General features: G+C 38.9%; 1 protein-coding gene across 1 annotated transcript in view; it reads right to left on the bottom strand.

Annotated features, from left to right (window-relative positions):
- Positions 1 to 6,064: 6,064 nt before the first annotated feature.
- CFTR (CF transmembrane conductance regulator) overlaps positions 6,065 to 15,964 on the bottom strand; it is a 168,940-nt gene continuing 159,040 nt past the window's right edge. Inside the window, exons 25-27 of the mRNA XM_034671039.1 lie at positions 9,701 to 9,873; positions 8,974 to 9,079; positions 6,065 to 7,759 (exon numbers count right to left, since the gene is read on the bottom strand). Coding sequence (XP_034526930.1) covers positions 7,559 to 7,759; positions 8,974 to 9,079; positions 9,701 to 9,873 — 480 coding nt within the window. The 3' untranslated portion in view covers positions 6,065 to 7,558. The remainder of the gene's footprint in view (positions 7,760 to 8,973; positions 9,080 to 9,700; positions 9,874 to 15,964) is intronic.

The raw sequence follows: 15,964 nt of genomic DNA, 5'->3' as shown, positions 1-15,964 counted from the left end.
GAAAGTTATAGCAGGGTAACATACTCATTAATGCACGTGTGCCCAACAATGGCAGCACATAAAAATACACAAAGCAAAAACTGATGGAACTTAAAGAGAAACTGAAATAGATGAATCTACTATTACAGATGGAGACTTTACTACCCCTCCACAGACAGAAAATCAGTATGGCATGGTAGAACTTAATAGTACCATTAATCAACTGGATACAATTGACATCTATAGAATACTTCATCCAACAACAACAAAATACAAACTCTTCTCAACCTCACATGGAAAATTCACTTAGATCCCATTGTGAACCATAAAACACCTTAACAAATTTGAAAGAAAAGAAATTACATGTTGTCAGACCACAATGGAATTAAACTGGAAATCAACAACAACGAAAAAAGCTGGAAAATCCCAGAATACTTTGAGATTAAACATTACATTTCTAAATAACATATGAGTCAAAGAAGAAACCTCAACATAGATGAATAATATCTTTTTTTTTAAACTTTTTTTTTAAAGATTTTATTTATTTGACAGAGATAGACAGCCAGCAAGAGAGAGAACACAAACAGGGGGAATGGGAGAGGAAGAAGCAGGCTCATAGCAGAGGTGCCTGATGTGGGGCTCGATCCCATAACGCCAGGATCACGCCGTGCCAAAGGCAGACGCTTAACGACCGCGCCACCCAGGCGCCCTCATAGATGAATAATATCTTGAACTGTATAAACATAACATAAAACTTATCAAAATTTGTGGCATGAAGCAAAAGTAGTGCTTAGGTGGAAATTTACAGCATTGAATGAATATATTAGAGAAGAAGAAAGATCTAAACTTAAATTATCTAAGCTTCCACCTTAGAAAACTAAAAAAAGAGAGCATATTAAATATAAATTAGGTGGAAGAAGAAAATAATTAAAATTAAAACAGATTAATGAAATTGAAAATAGGAGATCAATAAAGTAAATCAACAAAACAAAAAACTGATTCTTTGTAAAGATCAATTAAGTAGATAAGCCTCTAGCCAGGCTAACTACAAAAATAACAGAAAGGACATAAATCACTAATATCAGAAATGAAAGAGGGGAATCACTACTGATCCCATGGACATTAAAAGGATAATGAAAGAATATTATGGAAAACTCTATGCCCATACATTTGATAACCTAGATGAAATGGACCAATTCCTTGAAAGATATAATCTGCTAAAACATGAAAATAATAATCAATCTGGGGATCTGGGGGGCACCTGGGTGGCGCAGTCGTTAGGCGTCTGCCTGTGGCTCAGGGCGTGATCCCGGCGTTCTGGGATCAAGCCCCACATCAGGCTTCTCCACTAGGAGCCTGCTTCTTCCTCTCCCACTCCCCCTGCTTGTGTTCCCTCTCTCACTGGCTGTCTCTCTCTGTCAAATAAATAAATAAAACCTTAAAAAAAGAATAATCAATCTGAATAAGTCTATTAAAGATATTAAAATAATTAATAACTTTCTTTTATTAACGTTTATTTGTTTGAGAGAGAGAGAGAGGAGAGTTGTGAATGGGGGGAGGAGCAGAGGGACAGAGAAAGAATCCTCAAGCAGACTCTCCACTGATTGCAGAGCCTGACATAGGGCTTGATCCCAGGACCTTGAGATCATGACCTGAGCTGAAATCAAGAGTCGGACGCTCAGCCGACTGAGCCACCCAGGTGCCCCAATAATTAATTACTTTCTGAAACAAAAAGCACCAGGCCCAGATGAGTTCACTGGTGAATTCTACCAAATAATTTAAGGATGAAATTCTTTCAGTTCTCTACAATTTCTTTCAGGAGATAGAAGCAGAGGGGATAATTTCTAAGTCATTCTTTGAAACCATCATTGCCCTAATCCTTAAATGAACAAAGAAAACTATACATCATTATCTCTCATAAACATAGATGCAAAATGTTCAACAAAATATTAGCAAGTCTAATCCATGACCAAGTGGGACTTATCCTAGGTATTCAAGGCTGGTTCAGCATTTGACAATCAATTAATGTAATCAGGGCGCCTGAGTGGCATAGTTAGTTAAGCATCCAACTTTTGGTTTCAGCTCAGGTTGTGATCTTGGGGTTATGAGATTGAGCCCCCCATTAGGCTCCATGCTCAGTGTGGAGTCTGCTTGAGACTGTCTCGCCCTTTCCCTCTGTACTCCCCACCCCCTGCACTCTTTCTCTAATATAAATAATCTTCTTTTTAAGAAAATAAATTAATGTAATCTATCAAAATTACAGGCTAAATAAGAAAAAAACCACGTGATTATATCCATAGACACAGAAGAAGCATTTGACAAAATCCAACACCAATTCCTGATAAAAACCCTCAGCAATGTAAGAATAGAGGGGAATGTCCTCAACTTGATAAAGAACATCCACAAAAACCCTACAGCCAACATACTTAATGGTAAGAAACAGCTTTCCCAGTAAGATCAAGAACAAGTCAAAGATGTCCCCTCTCACCATTGCTTTCAGCATCCTACTGGAAGTCCTAGCTATGGAACAAGACAAAAAAAGGAAATACAAGGTACACAGATTGGGGCCCCTGAGTGGCTCAGTTGGTTAAGTGTCTGACTCTTGATTTCAGCTCAGGTCATGATCTCAGGTTCTTGAGATCAGAGCTCCACGTTGGGCTCCACACTCAGGGGGAAGTCTGCTTGGGATTCCCTCTCTCCTTTTGCCTCTCCCCACTCCATGCTGGCTCACATTCTCTTCAAATACATAAATCTAAAAAAATAAAAATTAAAAAATATATACAGATTGGAAAGGAAGAAATAAAACTGTCTTTCCTCACAGAAGACATGATCATATATGTAGAAAATTCAAAAGAATTGAAAAAACCCTCTTGAAACTATTAAGTGATTATATAGCAAAGATGCAGGACACAAGGTTAGTATACAAAATTCAATCACTTTCCTATTTCTAGCAATAAACAAGTGGAATTAGAAATTAAAATCACATTGCCAGTTATATTAGCAGCCCTCCAAAAATGAAATAGTTACAAATCTACCAAAATATACATAAAATCTATATATGAGAAAAACTATAATAAACTTTGATGAAAATTTTGATGAATAATATCTAAAAAGAACTAAATAAGGAGGGATCCATGTTCATAGGTAGGAAGACTCCATATTGTCATATTGTCAAGATGTTGTTATTCCCAAATTGATTTATAGTTTCAACACAATCCCAATCAAAATCCCAGCAAGTTATTTTGTGGATATCAACAAACTGATTCTAAAGTTTATAGAGAAAAAATAAAGACCTAGAATACCTAACCAATAATGAAGAAGAATGAAGTCCAAGAACTGACACTACCCAATTTCAAGATATTCTATCAAAGCTACAATAATCAAGAATATAGTACTGGCAAAAGAACACACAAGTAGTTCTGTGGAACAGAGCAGTGAGCCCAGAACTAGACCCAGATAAATATGATCAACTTACCTGTGACTATGAGGGAAGGCAATACAATAGAGAAAAGTGTTTTCACCAATGGTGCTGGAACACCTAGACATCTTCATGCTAAGAAATAAATCTAGACACAGAACTTACACTCTTCACAAAAATTAATTCAAAATGGATCGCAGACCTAAATTAAAATGCAGAACTATAAAACTTGTAGAAGACAACACAGTAAAAAACCTAGATGACCTTGGGTATGATGATGACTTTTTAGATACAACACCTAAGGTACAATCAGTGAAAGAAAAATTGATAAGCTGGACTTCATTTAAATTTAAAACTCCTGTTCTGCAAAAGACAATGTCAAGAGAATAAAAAGACAAGCCACAGACTAGGAGAAAACATTTGCAAAAGACACATCCAAGGAGGGACTATTATCCAAAATACACAAAGAACTCTTCAAACTCACCAATAACAAAACAAACAACCCAACTGAAAGATGCACAGAAGACCAGAACAGAAACCCCACCACAGAAGCTATATAAGTGGGAAATTAGCATATGAAAAGACATTTGACAGCATGTGTCATAGGGGAAATGCAGACTAAAGCAACAATGAGATACCACTACACATCTACACTAGCATGGTCAAATTCCCAAACACTGACAATGCCAAGTGCCTGGGAGGTTGCATGAAATAGGAACTCTCCTTCACTGCTGGTGAAAATGCAAAATAGGACAGCCACTCTGGAAGACAGTTTAATGGTTTCTTAACAAAACTAAACATACTCTTACCATAAGACTCCTGGTATTTACCCAAAGGAGTCGAAAACTTACGTCCACACAAAAACCTGCACAAGGATGTTTACAGCAGCTTTATTCATAATTGCCAAAACTTGGAAGCAACCAAGACATCCTTCAGTAGGCACATCCAGGTAATGGAATATTATTCTGCACTAAAATGAAATGAGATATCAAGCCATGAAAAGACACAGCTCCATGTCTTAAAGAGGAAATTTAAATGCATATTACTAAGAGAAGCCCATCTGAAGATACTGTATGATTCCAACTATATGGCATTCTAGAAAAGGCAAAACTACAGAAACAGTAAAAAGGTCAGTTGTTACCTGGGGGTAGGGAGAAGGAGCCGATGAATAGGGGTTTGCCAAAAGTGAACATTAATGTAAACCAAGGAGTTTGGGTGATAACGATATATTGACTGTAAAAAATGTACCCCTCTAGTGTGGAATGTTGATGGGGGGAGGTTGTATGTATGGGGGTGCAAGGAGTTTATTCGGACTCTGTACCTTTTGCTCTATTTTGCTGTGAGCTAAAAACTGCCCTAAAATATAAGGTATACTAATTAAAAAAAAAAAAAATTAGAATGATTAGAATAGAGCATGCTCTGAGACTGCCCTCTTGGGGTCATGTGTGAAAACAAACCTCTCCAAATAAGGAAAGACAGGGTTGGAGGACTTGGTAGGGGTCTATTTTCTATCTACCACACCCTGGCCCCTGCATCTCACATGAAGAAACTCTGCAAGGAAGAAAGGGGGACCAAGGAAGACTCATCAGCTAAACACACGGATTTAAACAAAGAGAAACCACTCAGCTTCTAGGAATACTACTTCCCTTGATGAGATTTGCTCATCGAAGAGCTATCAGATAGCTACCACTATTTGAAAAGGCTTTCAAATACATAAATGGACCCTTGCAGAATATACATCTTTTGTATTCTGTTAGTCTCAACTTTAAAACAAAATAACCTCAAGCGTGTCCGAAGGCATGAAAGCGGGGAACACAAAAAGGTATTTGTACACCCCTGTTCATAAAAGCGTTATTCAACATAGTCAAAAGGTGAAAGCAACCGAAGTTGACAAGTGAATAAACACAATGTGGTCCATACATGCAGTGGAATACTCAGCTTTAGAAAGTAAGGAAACTGACATATGCTGCAAGATGATGAACTGTGAAGACATGATAAGTGAGGAAAGCCAGTTGCAAAAGAACAAACATTCTATGATTTCACTCACATGAGATACTTACAGTCGTCACATTGTCGTCACATTCATAGAGACAAAAGGTGGAATGGAGCAAGGTTGCCTAGGATTGGGAGGAGGGAAAAAGGGAAAGTTTTTGTTGAATGGCTTCCGTTTCAGTTTTGCAAGATGAAAAAAATTCTGTGGAGGGATGGTGAGGATGACTGTACCACAATGGGAATGTACGGAAAGCCACAGAATGGTACACTCAAAAATGCTAAATTTTAGGTAATGTATCTTTTACCACAATTTTTAAAAAGAAATTATTTTTTAAGAGCATCTTAATTTTTTAAAGACTTTTTAATTTATTTATTTGAGAGAGAGAGAGCATGAGTGAGGGGCAGAGGGAGAGGCAGACTTCCCGCTGAGCAGGGAGCCCGATGCGGGGCTTGATCCCAGGACCCTGGGATCATGACTTGAGCTGAAGGCAGACACTTAACCAACTGAGCCACCCAGGTGCCCCTAAGAGCATCTTAATTTATGTGGAATTCTCAAGAAGCTGTATTTAAAGAAATGATTCGTGTTTTGTGTTCCATGACCCTTAAAGACTGAAGTAAGAGATCAAAGAGACATGATTAATGAACACATCTGAAGACAGCGAAGTTTCACACAAATATATGGATTTTATTGGCACATGATATTTTCTTACAGTAATAAATAGAATGCAATCTCAACAGTTAGTTTGGAGTTGGGAAGGCATGTGTCTTTGACAGGAGCGGTCAGATTTTGTGGTACGATTTTCTAAGAGGGAGCCTGTGCGCTGGCAGGGAATCATACAGACGTGCAAATCTTTGTGAGCCCCAATGCTTCTCTCTACACCATCAAGGTAATTCATAACCCCTGGTCAACAGCCCCCCAGTCCTTTTTCCTTCAGTTTTAACATACCATAAAAATAGCTAGTGCCATAAAAAGCCAACATTTCAAATATAAAATTCTTTTAATACAAATATAATTCGTAATATAATCATCTTAAAATACAGCCATTTATATGTGTTTGAAATATTATTAAAATAAATATTTCCTAGAGAAAATTTTATTTGCATCACAAACTTTTAAATAGAAGCATATAAAATGAATTGATTCTTTCCTGTGTCTCCCATTAACTGATTATCTGTCCCTGCTCAGTCTACACAGTAGGAAATGCCTAGAGCGAGCCTGAAACTGCACATTACCCTATGTATACCTATATCTTTGGATTTCATGTACATCTACCTGCAGCGCCCACAGCCTATCTGCTTACATACTCTTTTCCCAGAGTTTCTGGGGGTAAGAAGGATTTCTTGCGCCAATTTGCATTAAGCATTTTTTTTCTAGCCATCCTTCTGTTCAAAGGTCTTATAAGCCTGTTACTTTCTGGAAGCTGGGGAAAGTCATGGCAACTTCTGCATCAAGGGAATTATCCTTTCCCCCACGTGGGACTGTAACAGCCCTCTTCCTGGGTATGGGATGTATCCTAATTGTCTGAATTGTTTGGATTTTTGGTAAAGCAGTGAGTGGTATTAACACGGATTTCCCAGATCAGGAAGTTCTCTCTCTTGATACCTAGATGTTATATGGTATGTATTTAGATGAGCTGACTTGTGACTTTTGCAGCATGCTAATACTTGCTTCGAATCAGAACAGTCTGCGTAATAGACGAAAGAGTTGTGTTTTTAAATATCTTGGGGAGAGTAGAGGCAAAGGGATATAAACTTACATAAACCACTAAAGTTTCCAACTATCTTTACTTAATCATATCTCTAACTAGTAGGATTACAGTTCTCCTCCAACAATACACATTAGCAAGCCTCACTACACAGTAAGTTGAATGATTACGCTGGCTGACGTGGACAGCCACCTTTCCAATTACTACCAAAAGGAAAAAGTTTTCAGGAAGATCTGGCTTGCAAACACAAGTGGTAAATCTTCAAGGATGTGAAGTACCTTTCACACAATTTGACCACTGCCAGGAAGCCATGTATCCAGACCCATCCGAGCGTCCTTCTTTCCTCTTATCAAAATTTTCCCTTTTAAAAATAAACATTACTCATCCTTGTTTTCTGAAGCAGAAACTGTGTTCTCCTCCAATTTCATAAGCGACCATCCGGCGCCAGTATTTGTAGCGCCCTCTAGAGCCTTGTTTCTTGCACCTCTTCCTCCGTCTCCTCCTTCAGAGCAGCGATCTTGGATAGAGACTTGTGCTTGCTGGAGCTCCGGTGTGGGAGGAACCGCAGCCGGTCCGAGGGGCTGATGGCCTGCCGGAAGAGGCTCTTCTCGCTCAGCAGCTTCTGGATGGAATCGTACTGCCGCACCTTGCTCTCCTCTATGACCTAGGGAAGTGGCCGTTAGTGAGGTCTCGGACAGAAGGGTGGACCAGAGCAAGGACAGAAACTGGCAGAGGCTCAGAGGAAGAGAAAAGCCAAAAAGAAAACAAGGTGTCCAGAGGCTGGTGGTCTGAACAGTCAGATATCTCATTTCACTGCGGAGTCCTCTTGTTTACGGAGCTTCGCCATTTGGGAAATTAGCTATAATTTTCTACTTAGCAGCTGGAAGAGTTTTGTTTGTTTGTTTGTTTGTTTGTTTTAATTGGTATAGTACTGAGCAATATGCTTCTTCAGAGAACTTTAAAGGAACTAACATTGCTTGGTAAGCCAGAAAGATCTTTGATAGATCCTCACGTACGACCTTAAAAATGAACGTAAATTCACAGCATGACAAAGACTTGAGCCTCTTCAAAAGGAGGCTTGAAGCTCAACAACTCCACACGGGTCAGGACGTGCCTGAGTTGAATATGCCTCCCTCACTTGTTCGAGTGGAGCAAACCCGAGGCCAGACGATAGAAGGGCTTTCCCCAATCTCCTGAACCTGGCCACAGCAGGGCAAGGGGCTCTGGGCTGGCCCCCTAATTTGTCACTTGAAGCTTATTGGTAATAACAATCCATCAGTAAGAAGGGCATTTACTTCCAGGAGCCTCAAAGGCCTTGACAGAAATGACGCACTACATCATCCCCAGGACTTCCTTGTGACTAAACCCCAGGGAATTTGTAAACATCACTTGAAAGAATCTGTGACAGTTTTGAAAGCACAATAAGAAGGTGGATGGGAAAGGCACTTACCTGAGCTCCAAATAATAACTAGAAGAATGAAATGAGTCTTTCAAACTATTGCATTAAAACCACACATTGGATTGCAAGACAATGCAGGCCTGTGCTGGACCCCATCCAAGGGAGATTTAGTTATTAAAAGCATCAGGACTTAGACTTTATTATGACTTGATCCCCAAATAAAGGATTCAAATGTATAGATGTTTCAATTTATTAATGTAACTTAATAATATGCTGCTATTTGAGATTTACTGGATTCCGACCTCACCTAAGAGCTCAAATTTGTGCAGCTATTTTGAGCACAGCTGGATGGCTGTGTGACACTTATTTTAAGGAAGAACTTGCACATTGTTGTGTTGTGACTTGCAGGAACTCCTGTATAAGATATGGTTAACAAGATTTAAAGGAGAAATGAGATCTTAGGCAAATTATAAGCTCACCAAAAATCGCTGACATTCCAACATAGCTTCTATCCTGTGTTCAGAGAGGATAACTGTGCAATCTGCAAATGCTTGTTTTAGGGTTCTTCGAATGATTTGGTATGTTCTAGAAAAGAAAGAAAATACCACATGTAACATCACAGAATGTCAATAATCTGCCTTTAACCTTGATGACATACCTACTGTCCTATCAATTTAGTTCTTTAAATTACTTATCTTTTTTTAAATACTTTTATTACCATAGTGTTGATACAGAGTTGGCCACAATCAGCTTTCCAACCATGGGGTAGATTCTAAGTTTCCATAAATGAACAGGACAGATATGTTGAAGAAAATTTCACGAGTACATTTTATTCTCACGTGGAGTCACGAATGGTTCTTTTGTGCTATAAAAATTTCTTATCGTATAAATGGCATAGAAAGGAAAATCATAAGAATCAGGTTATGCCTATGTAACTAAATATTTCATCATGTGTTGACAAGGGGAAGAGTTTGTATGAAATTCCAAAATTACACTCAGAAGAGCATGCAGGGCTCTTATACTAGAAATAAGCACTTGTGCTCATGTCAAATAGTAACTTTTCCACTGGGCAATCATTTCATATCTGGGGGCGGGGGGGCACTCCTCCACTTGCAGACATGCCTAATGGGAATTTGTGTCAATATGAAGTAGGCGTCAAAGTTCTGCTCCCATTGTGTTAATAATAGTAGGAATTCTGAAACTCACATTGGGTCCAAATGAGCACTGGGTTCATCAAGCAGCAAGATCTTTGCTTTACTGAGAACAGATCTGGCCAAGCACATCAACTGCTTGTGGCCGTGGCTTAGGACGTAACCCCCATCCACCAGGACAAAATCGAGCTTCCCAGGAAACTGCTCTATCACAGATTTGAGTCCAACCTGCAGAAAAGAAAGAGGGGGAAACATGGTGCTTAGAAGGGCAATTTAGATACCACAAGGTTAAAGACACTCGAGAGGCTGAAAGTTTAGATTTCACATCAACAACCCACCACTCTTGCCATTTGGGTTTGATTTAACAAAAGTCTACGTATAATCTCGGCAACTCTAAAGAATATGCCTAAGCCTTGTTTCAGCTCTGTCCTTCACTCAGGAAGTTTTCAGTGAGTGCTTTTCTGTGCCAGGTTTTCCTCACAGGGATCGAAAAAATGATAAATGGTACATGACCCCTGCAATTCTCAGGACTTATAAAGACATACACTAATAATCACAACACAATTGAACACATGCTAGAAAAGATAATATATATAAAATGCAGTTATTTGCTATATCACAACAGATTCCTATATTCTACCTTCCATTCCCTACTCTGTCATAATAGAACATGAAAGGTAGCAGAATAGAATCAATGGGGGAGCTGCTTCAATTCATAAAAACTTTTTTTAAAAGAAATTGATGAAACTATGAGGTAAAAAGAAAGAGTTAAAATAGTGGTATATAATTAGGAGATTTAAAGGTGCTTAGATCTTGAGGTGGAATATGAGAGTTATGTTAAGGCTTATTTTTTTAAGCTAGATAGGAAATGGTAAGGTGAAAATGTGAACAAGATATAGAAACAAATTGTTTCAAAATAAGACAAAAATGATGAAAGCTTGGCTCTTATCACTTATTCAGATAAGTGTGCATAAATTATTTTTTGCCAAATATTCCTGAGTGTTTGAGGGCCAAAGAGATACATGGATAACTGCTGTCCCTGCTCCTGGAGAATCTGGGATTTAGTATTAGGAAGGAAGATATAATACTAATTGTAACACAGGCAGAATGGGATACTGGCTTTAGGAAAGACTCCTGACTTCAGTGATGAATTTACAGATGGCCCATATCACCATGTTTGATCAGCAAATTCTAACTGTGTGCCCGTGACAGTATAGCAGGTGATACTTCTTTCCTTGACTGGGCTCTCATTAAAATAATCTCACTTTGTAAAAATTCATTACTTTTGAAAAGAGTTTCTGAGATGGTAGGGAATGCAAACATATTAATTAGACAAGGGGGATTACTCTGGTGTATCCTGGAAAACTCAACTGTAAAACTACTTTCATACCCAAGGATCTGAGAATATGAATAAAGACGCTGTGTAGGAGTCAGAGGACCTATGTTCTTTCTTTCCATCTTCATCTTTTTGTTTTTTCTTGGTTTCAGCCTGTGAACCTGCTACAGTCTCTCCCATCACTTACCTCTGGGCTGTCCTTTAGCTATTAATCTGTATCTACCCCCTTTGTAGAAATCTCAGAAAAATTAGTGTGTGTCTGTTGCCTCCATTGCCTCACAACAGGGAACATTTTTTCCTTCTCTGAACGTCTATTCCTTGACTTATGAGAAGCTGCATACTCTATGACCATGTATTATCATGCATGGGCAGCTCTCCCTTTTCCTGTCCCTTGAATATTAGTCCTCCTCACCCTTAACTCTCCAAATTCTCCTTCTGAGAACTCATTCATTCTTAGGGTATCGATGACCATTAATAAGCTAATGATTTTTCAAATCTTTATGTCTAGCCCTGGCCATATTCCAAATACTTCTTAAATTCTTCTCCGAGCTAGCCCCATTGAGGCGGCCATCATTATCCCTTAAGCTTCACACTGTAAATCCCAAGTGGTCGATTTGTCAATTGACCACACAAACACCCCAGGGATCCTTCTAAAATACAGGTTTCACCACCTCATTTCTCTGTTTGAAATCTCTTCCTGACAGAATAAAACTGAGCTCTCTCACGTGACATAAAAGGCATCCAGAATCGAGTCTTCTCCACCCTTCATTCCAGCAGCACCAAACAGATTACAGTTCCTTATACACCGTGACGTACCCTTCTGAATATTCCGGATCATCCTAGTCAGGCACCTAGCCATGGTAGTATTTGTGTAAGTTTCCCCTGTTAGACTACTTCTTGAGGGTAAAAACATATGCTCTTTAGCTCTATGCCCCTAGTGACAATACCGTGTGCTATCAGCCTCCACATTCCTTCATTTGTTCAAGTATGTACTGAGTCCCTAGAATACTGGCCAAAAGAAAAAAAAAACAAAAAAAATCAAACATGGTTTTGATGAACACAAAAATGAATCTAAACTTAAGAATGACACGGCACCTGGATGGCTCAGGTGGTTAAGCATCCACCTTCAGTTCGGGTCATGATCCCGGGGTCCTGGGATGGAGTCCCGCATCAGGCTCCCTGCTCAGCGGGGAGCCTGCTTCTCCCTCTTCTCCCTACCTGTGCCCTCTCTCACTATCTCTGTCTCTCTCTCTTTCAAATAAATAAATAAATAAATAAATCTTTAAAAAAAAAAAGAATGACAAATGATAAGTGAACAAGTGCTGATTTTGTTCTGCCAATATAGAGTGCAATCTAAGACAATCCACTTCCCCTGTCCATGTGCTTTCTTTTTCTCATCTTTAAGACTTTATAAAATCCCTTAAAAATAGAAGTATAAAATTAGAAGTTCCTTAACACTGGTAAGGTTTTTTTTAAAAAAATTTAAAGTCAAAGTAACCATCAGGAAAAGTACAGATTAGATGGATGTTAACAAGGCTTATCACGGTGATCGTTTCACATTGTATACAATTATCGAATCATTACGTTGTACGCTTGAAACTAATACAGTGTTATACGTCAGTTATACATCAGTTAAAAAAATAAAAGTACTGGTTAAAGATTGGAGTTCTGAAGTCAAACAGAAGTGGCTTCGCATCTGCACTTCTCCACTCATTTGCTGATGGTATCAGGTGTGTTACTGTAAGTCTCATTTACCACACTTGAAAAAAATGGGGAAAATTAATAGTATGTACTTCAAAGGACTGTACCACAGATTAAGTGAGATAATTTCTGGAAAGAGGTTGCCACACAGCGAGGCAAGGTAAGTACCTAATCCATCCTAACTACTAGTAGAACTTGGGAAATCCCAAGGGCAGGGGCCGGGTCCTGACACTACCCTGGTATGACAAGATTTGTAAGATTTTGCGTTCACAAGTTGCCTTGGGAATACATTAGCAAGAAGTACTGCAACATTATTAATTTACATCACACCTTTAAAAACGAGGTTGAGAAATTGGTGAAAATGTAGTGGCATATACAGTAGTCTTCCTCAATCTCCACACCAATCATACATTCCTTTCCCAAGCCATCTTACTATATTATATTTTGTTTGTGTGCTTTCCCAAACGAAGCTACATCTTAAGTAAATAATTAAGTACTTAAATATTTATCACTGTCAATATTTGGAGAACAAAATTACTAAAAATAAATGACAGTGAGACTAGACCAATCTAGAGTCTATTCAGCAACATTCCTATCTCACTGTTTTACTCACTATCAAGTATAGTAAAAAAATAAAATAAAATCACACTCACTAGAGAGAGATCAACAGGAGTTAGTAAAACTGTAAGTTTTGAAGTAAGTGAACATTTGACAAGTTTATCAATTACCTATTTTCCATCAGATACTGTGGTAGGTTTTGGAGAGAAAATAGGAAGCAAGACAGACTAATAATTGTTTTCGAAAAGATACAAAGTTATTACCATAACTCCAGGTGTAACCAACTTTATGTGTTGAAAGAATGGTTTACATTAGCTTAAAGATTATTTGAATGTAAATGACAGCTCAGTCAGGCATTCTTTAATAGGCTCTTAATGAGGGTTTATTAAATTCTAGGTACTATGGCAGACCAGGGATTCAAAGATGAATAACACTAGGCCCTGCCTTGCAGAAATTCATGGACCAGGTGGGGAGAAAAATAATAAGTGACAAATTACTGTTCAAAGTGCTGTGAGGAAAAAAAAAAAGATTTAAAAGGTAATTACCACAGAGATAATCTAATTTAGTAATTTAGTAGCAGAATTCTTTATATATTAATATATATACATAGGATTGATATATATCACAAATTATTTTTCAGTAGATTTAAAATAAATACAAATTTTAGCTTATCTCTGTCCAAGCGAAGTAAATTAAAATTTACTAGAATCCAAACATTTCAAATTAGTTTTATTCCAACTTGGCCTGAAAAATAAATAAAAGCATCAACAGTTTGCGGATATAAAAAACTTTACAACAAAAGAATTTGCCATTTTTATGCAGTGGAGCTGATAAGTCCTATATTTACAAGGAAAAAATTTTGTTTCGTGACACATCAAACTAAAAAAAAATGTACTACAGTCTGTAAGGAACCAGACATTTTCTTCAAAATGTTGACTCTGCTATTGCCACACTCTGGAATGTCATTATGAAGCAAGAGTTTGCTCTTGTGACATAAAAACATGGGGGGGGGGTGGAAACCAGAAAAGTGAATTGTGGTTGGACCGAACAGTCCATTAGCAGGCAGTTATAAAAATAGACACTCTCAACCCCTCTAGGCACTCCTTTTGTTGCTCTGCAGGTTTTCCAGGGCAGATTTTCAACTTAAAAGGCCACAGTGTCTCCTATTTAGCTTGCTCTTTAAAACAACTTACCTGACTATCAATGTGTTAGGAAGAGAACTATGTTATAAGTTATCGAAAAAGCAAACAATTACCAAAAAAGCCTTCATTCTAAAACCAACAGATGCACTGCTTAGACCAGGGACAACTAAGAAAGCTCACTGCAGTAAAAGCCTGTGAACCAGAAGTCCAAGGAGCAGCTGTTCCAGCCTCCACCAAGCCCCTGAGACTTCTCAAGGCTCAGCGTGCTCACTACTAATGGCAACACCTGTTGTGTACCAATCACAAGGTTATCTTCATGATATATCACACGTGAATCACTGATTTATTCATTTAAACAAATGAATTAAGCCATTTACGTATTCGTTCAATCAACCAGTATTTACTGACCACCATCCACATCCCAACAGTACTGTAAGCACTGGAAATACCGCAGCGAATGGGACAGCAACCCTGCCTTGAGGGGATGGGGAACGTGGGCGAGTTACGAGGTGAGTCTACCCCATGTGAAGAAAGCTACGGAAGGGCTGAGGGTACAGGGCACAGCGAGGAGGGGCTCCTCCTCAGGGCTGGAGCATCAGGGGAGGTTGCCAGAAGAAGGGATATGTAAGAAGAGACGTGAATGATGAGGAGGAGCAGGAAGTGAAGGTACAGAGAGCAGCATGAGAAGAAGCCTCTGGAGGTCAGAGAGCACATGGTGCTTTAGAGGAATTGGATCATGGTAAGCAGGGGGAGGCTGGGACATGAGTTTAGAGAGGCAAGCAAAAATCAAACCATGAAGGACCTTGGAAGCCACCTTGAGCAGGGTGGACTTAGTTTTAAGGATGACAAAGAACTCTGGGAAGGGAAGAAACAAGTGATCAGAGAGGGTTAAGAACGATCACCAGAGCTACAAAGAGCAGACTGAATTATAGGAGGCCAATGAGAAGGAAACCAGGTAGAAGCCTGTTTCAAACATCCACATGAGAGTTAGTATCAGTTAGTAGCAGATGGGGATGGAAGCATTCTAGATACTTGCAGGAGATGGCATTAACGGGACTTGGTAGGTGGAGAGAGGTGAAGAAATCAGGAGTGAAGGATAAGTCCCAGGTCTTGGCACTGGGCACCTAGAAGGTGCTGATGGCATTTGCTGGAATTAGGAACACAGGACAGCTGTGTGCATTGGGGCAGAGAAAGTGACTATGGAAAAAGGTGCTCATCCATGCTGAGATGTCAGGCAGGGAGCTGACAGGCAGATTTGGAAGTCACAGCATCGTGGTGTTAGTTAGAGCCAAGAGGTTGCATGAAATTTCCCAGGAAGTAGTAGTAAAATAGGACTTATTGTAAGGGCAAACACCAACATTTAAGAGAGGGCCAGGCGAAGATCAGATGGAAATAGGATCAGAATAGCTAACAGTCACTTAACACCTATTATTTGCCAGGCACTGTGCTTGCCCATTATATATGTGTAAGCCTGAAAACTTACAACAATCTACCAATTCATTGAGCCACAATGTTAGGGGCCTATTTTTTTTTTCTCTCTTGGGATTCAGTCTCTTGAAATTCTCTTTATTCTACACAGCTG

The sequence above is a fragment of the Ailuropoda melanoleuca genome, chromosome 1, assembly GCF_002007445.2.
Source record: "Ailuropoda melanoleuca isolate Jingjing chromosome 1, ASM200744v2, whole genome shotgun sequence".
Taxonomy (NCBI): Eukaryota; Metazoa; Chordata; class Mammalia; order Carnivora; family Ursidae; genus Ailuropoda; species Ailuropoda melanoleuca.
Note: the sequence above shows the minus strand (reverse complement) of the source record. Positions and strands in the feature narration are given on the sequence as shown.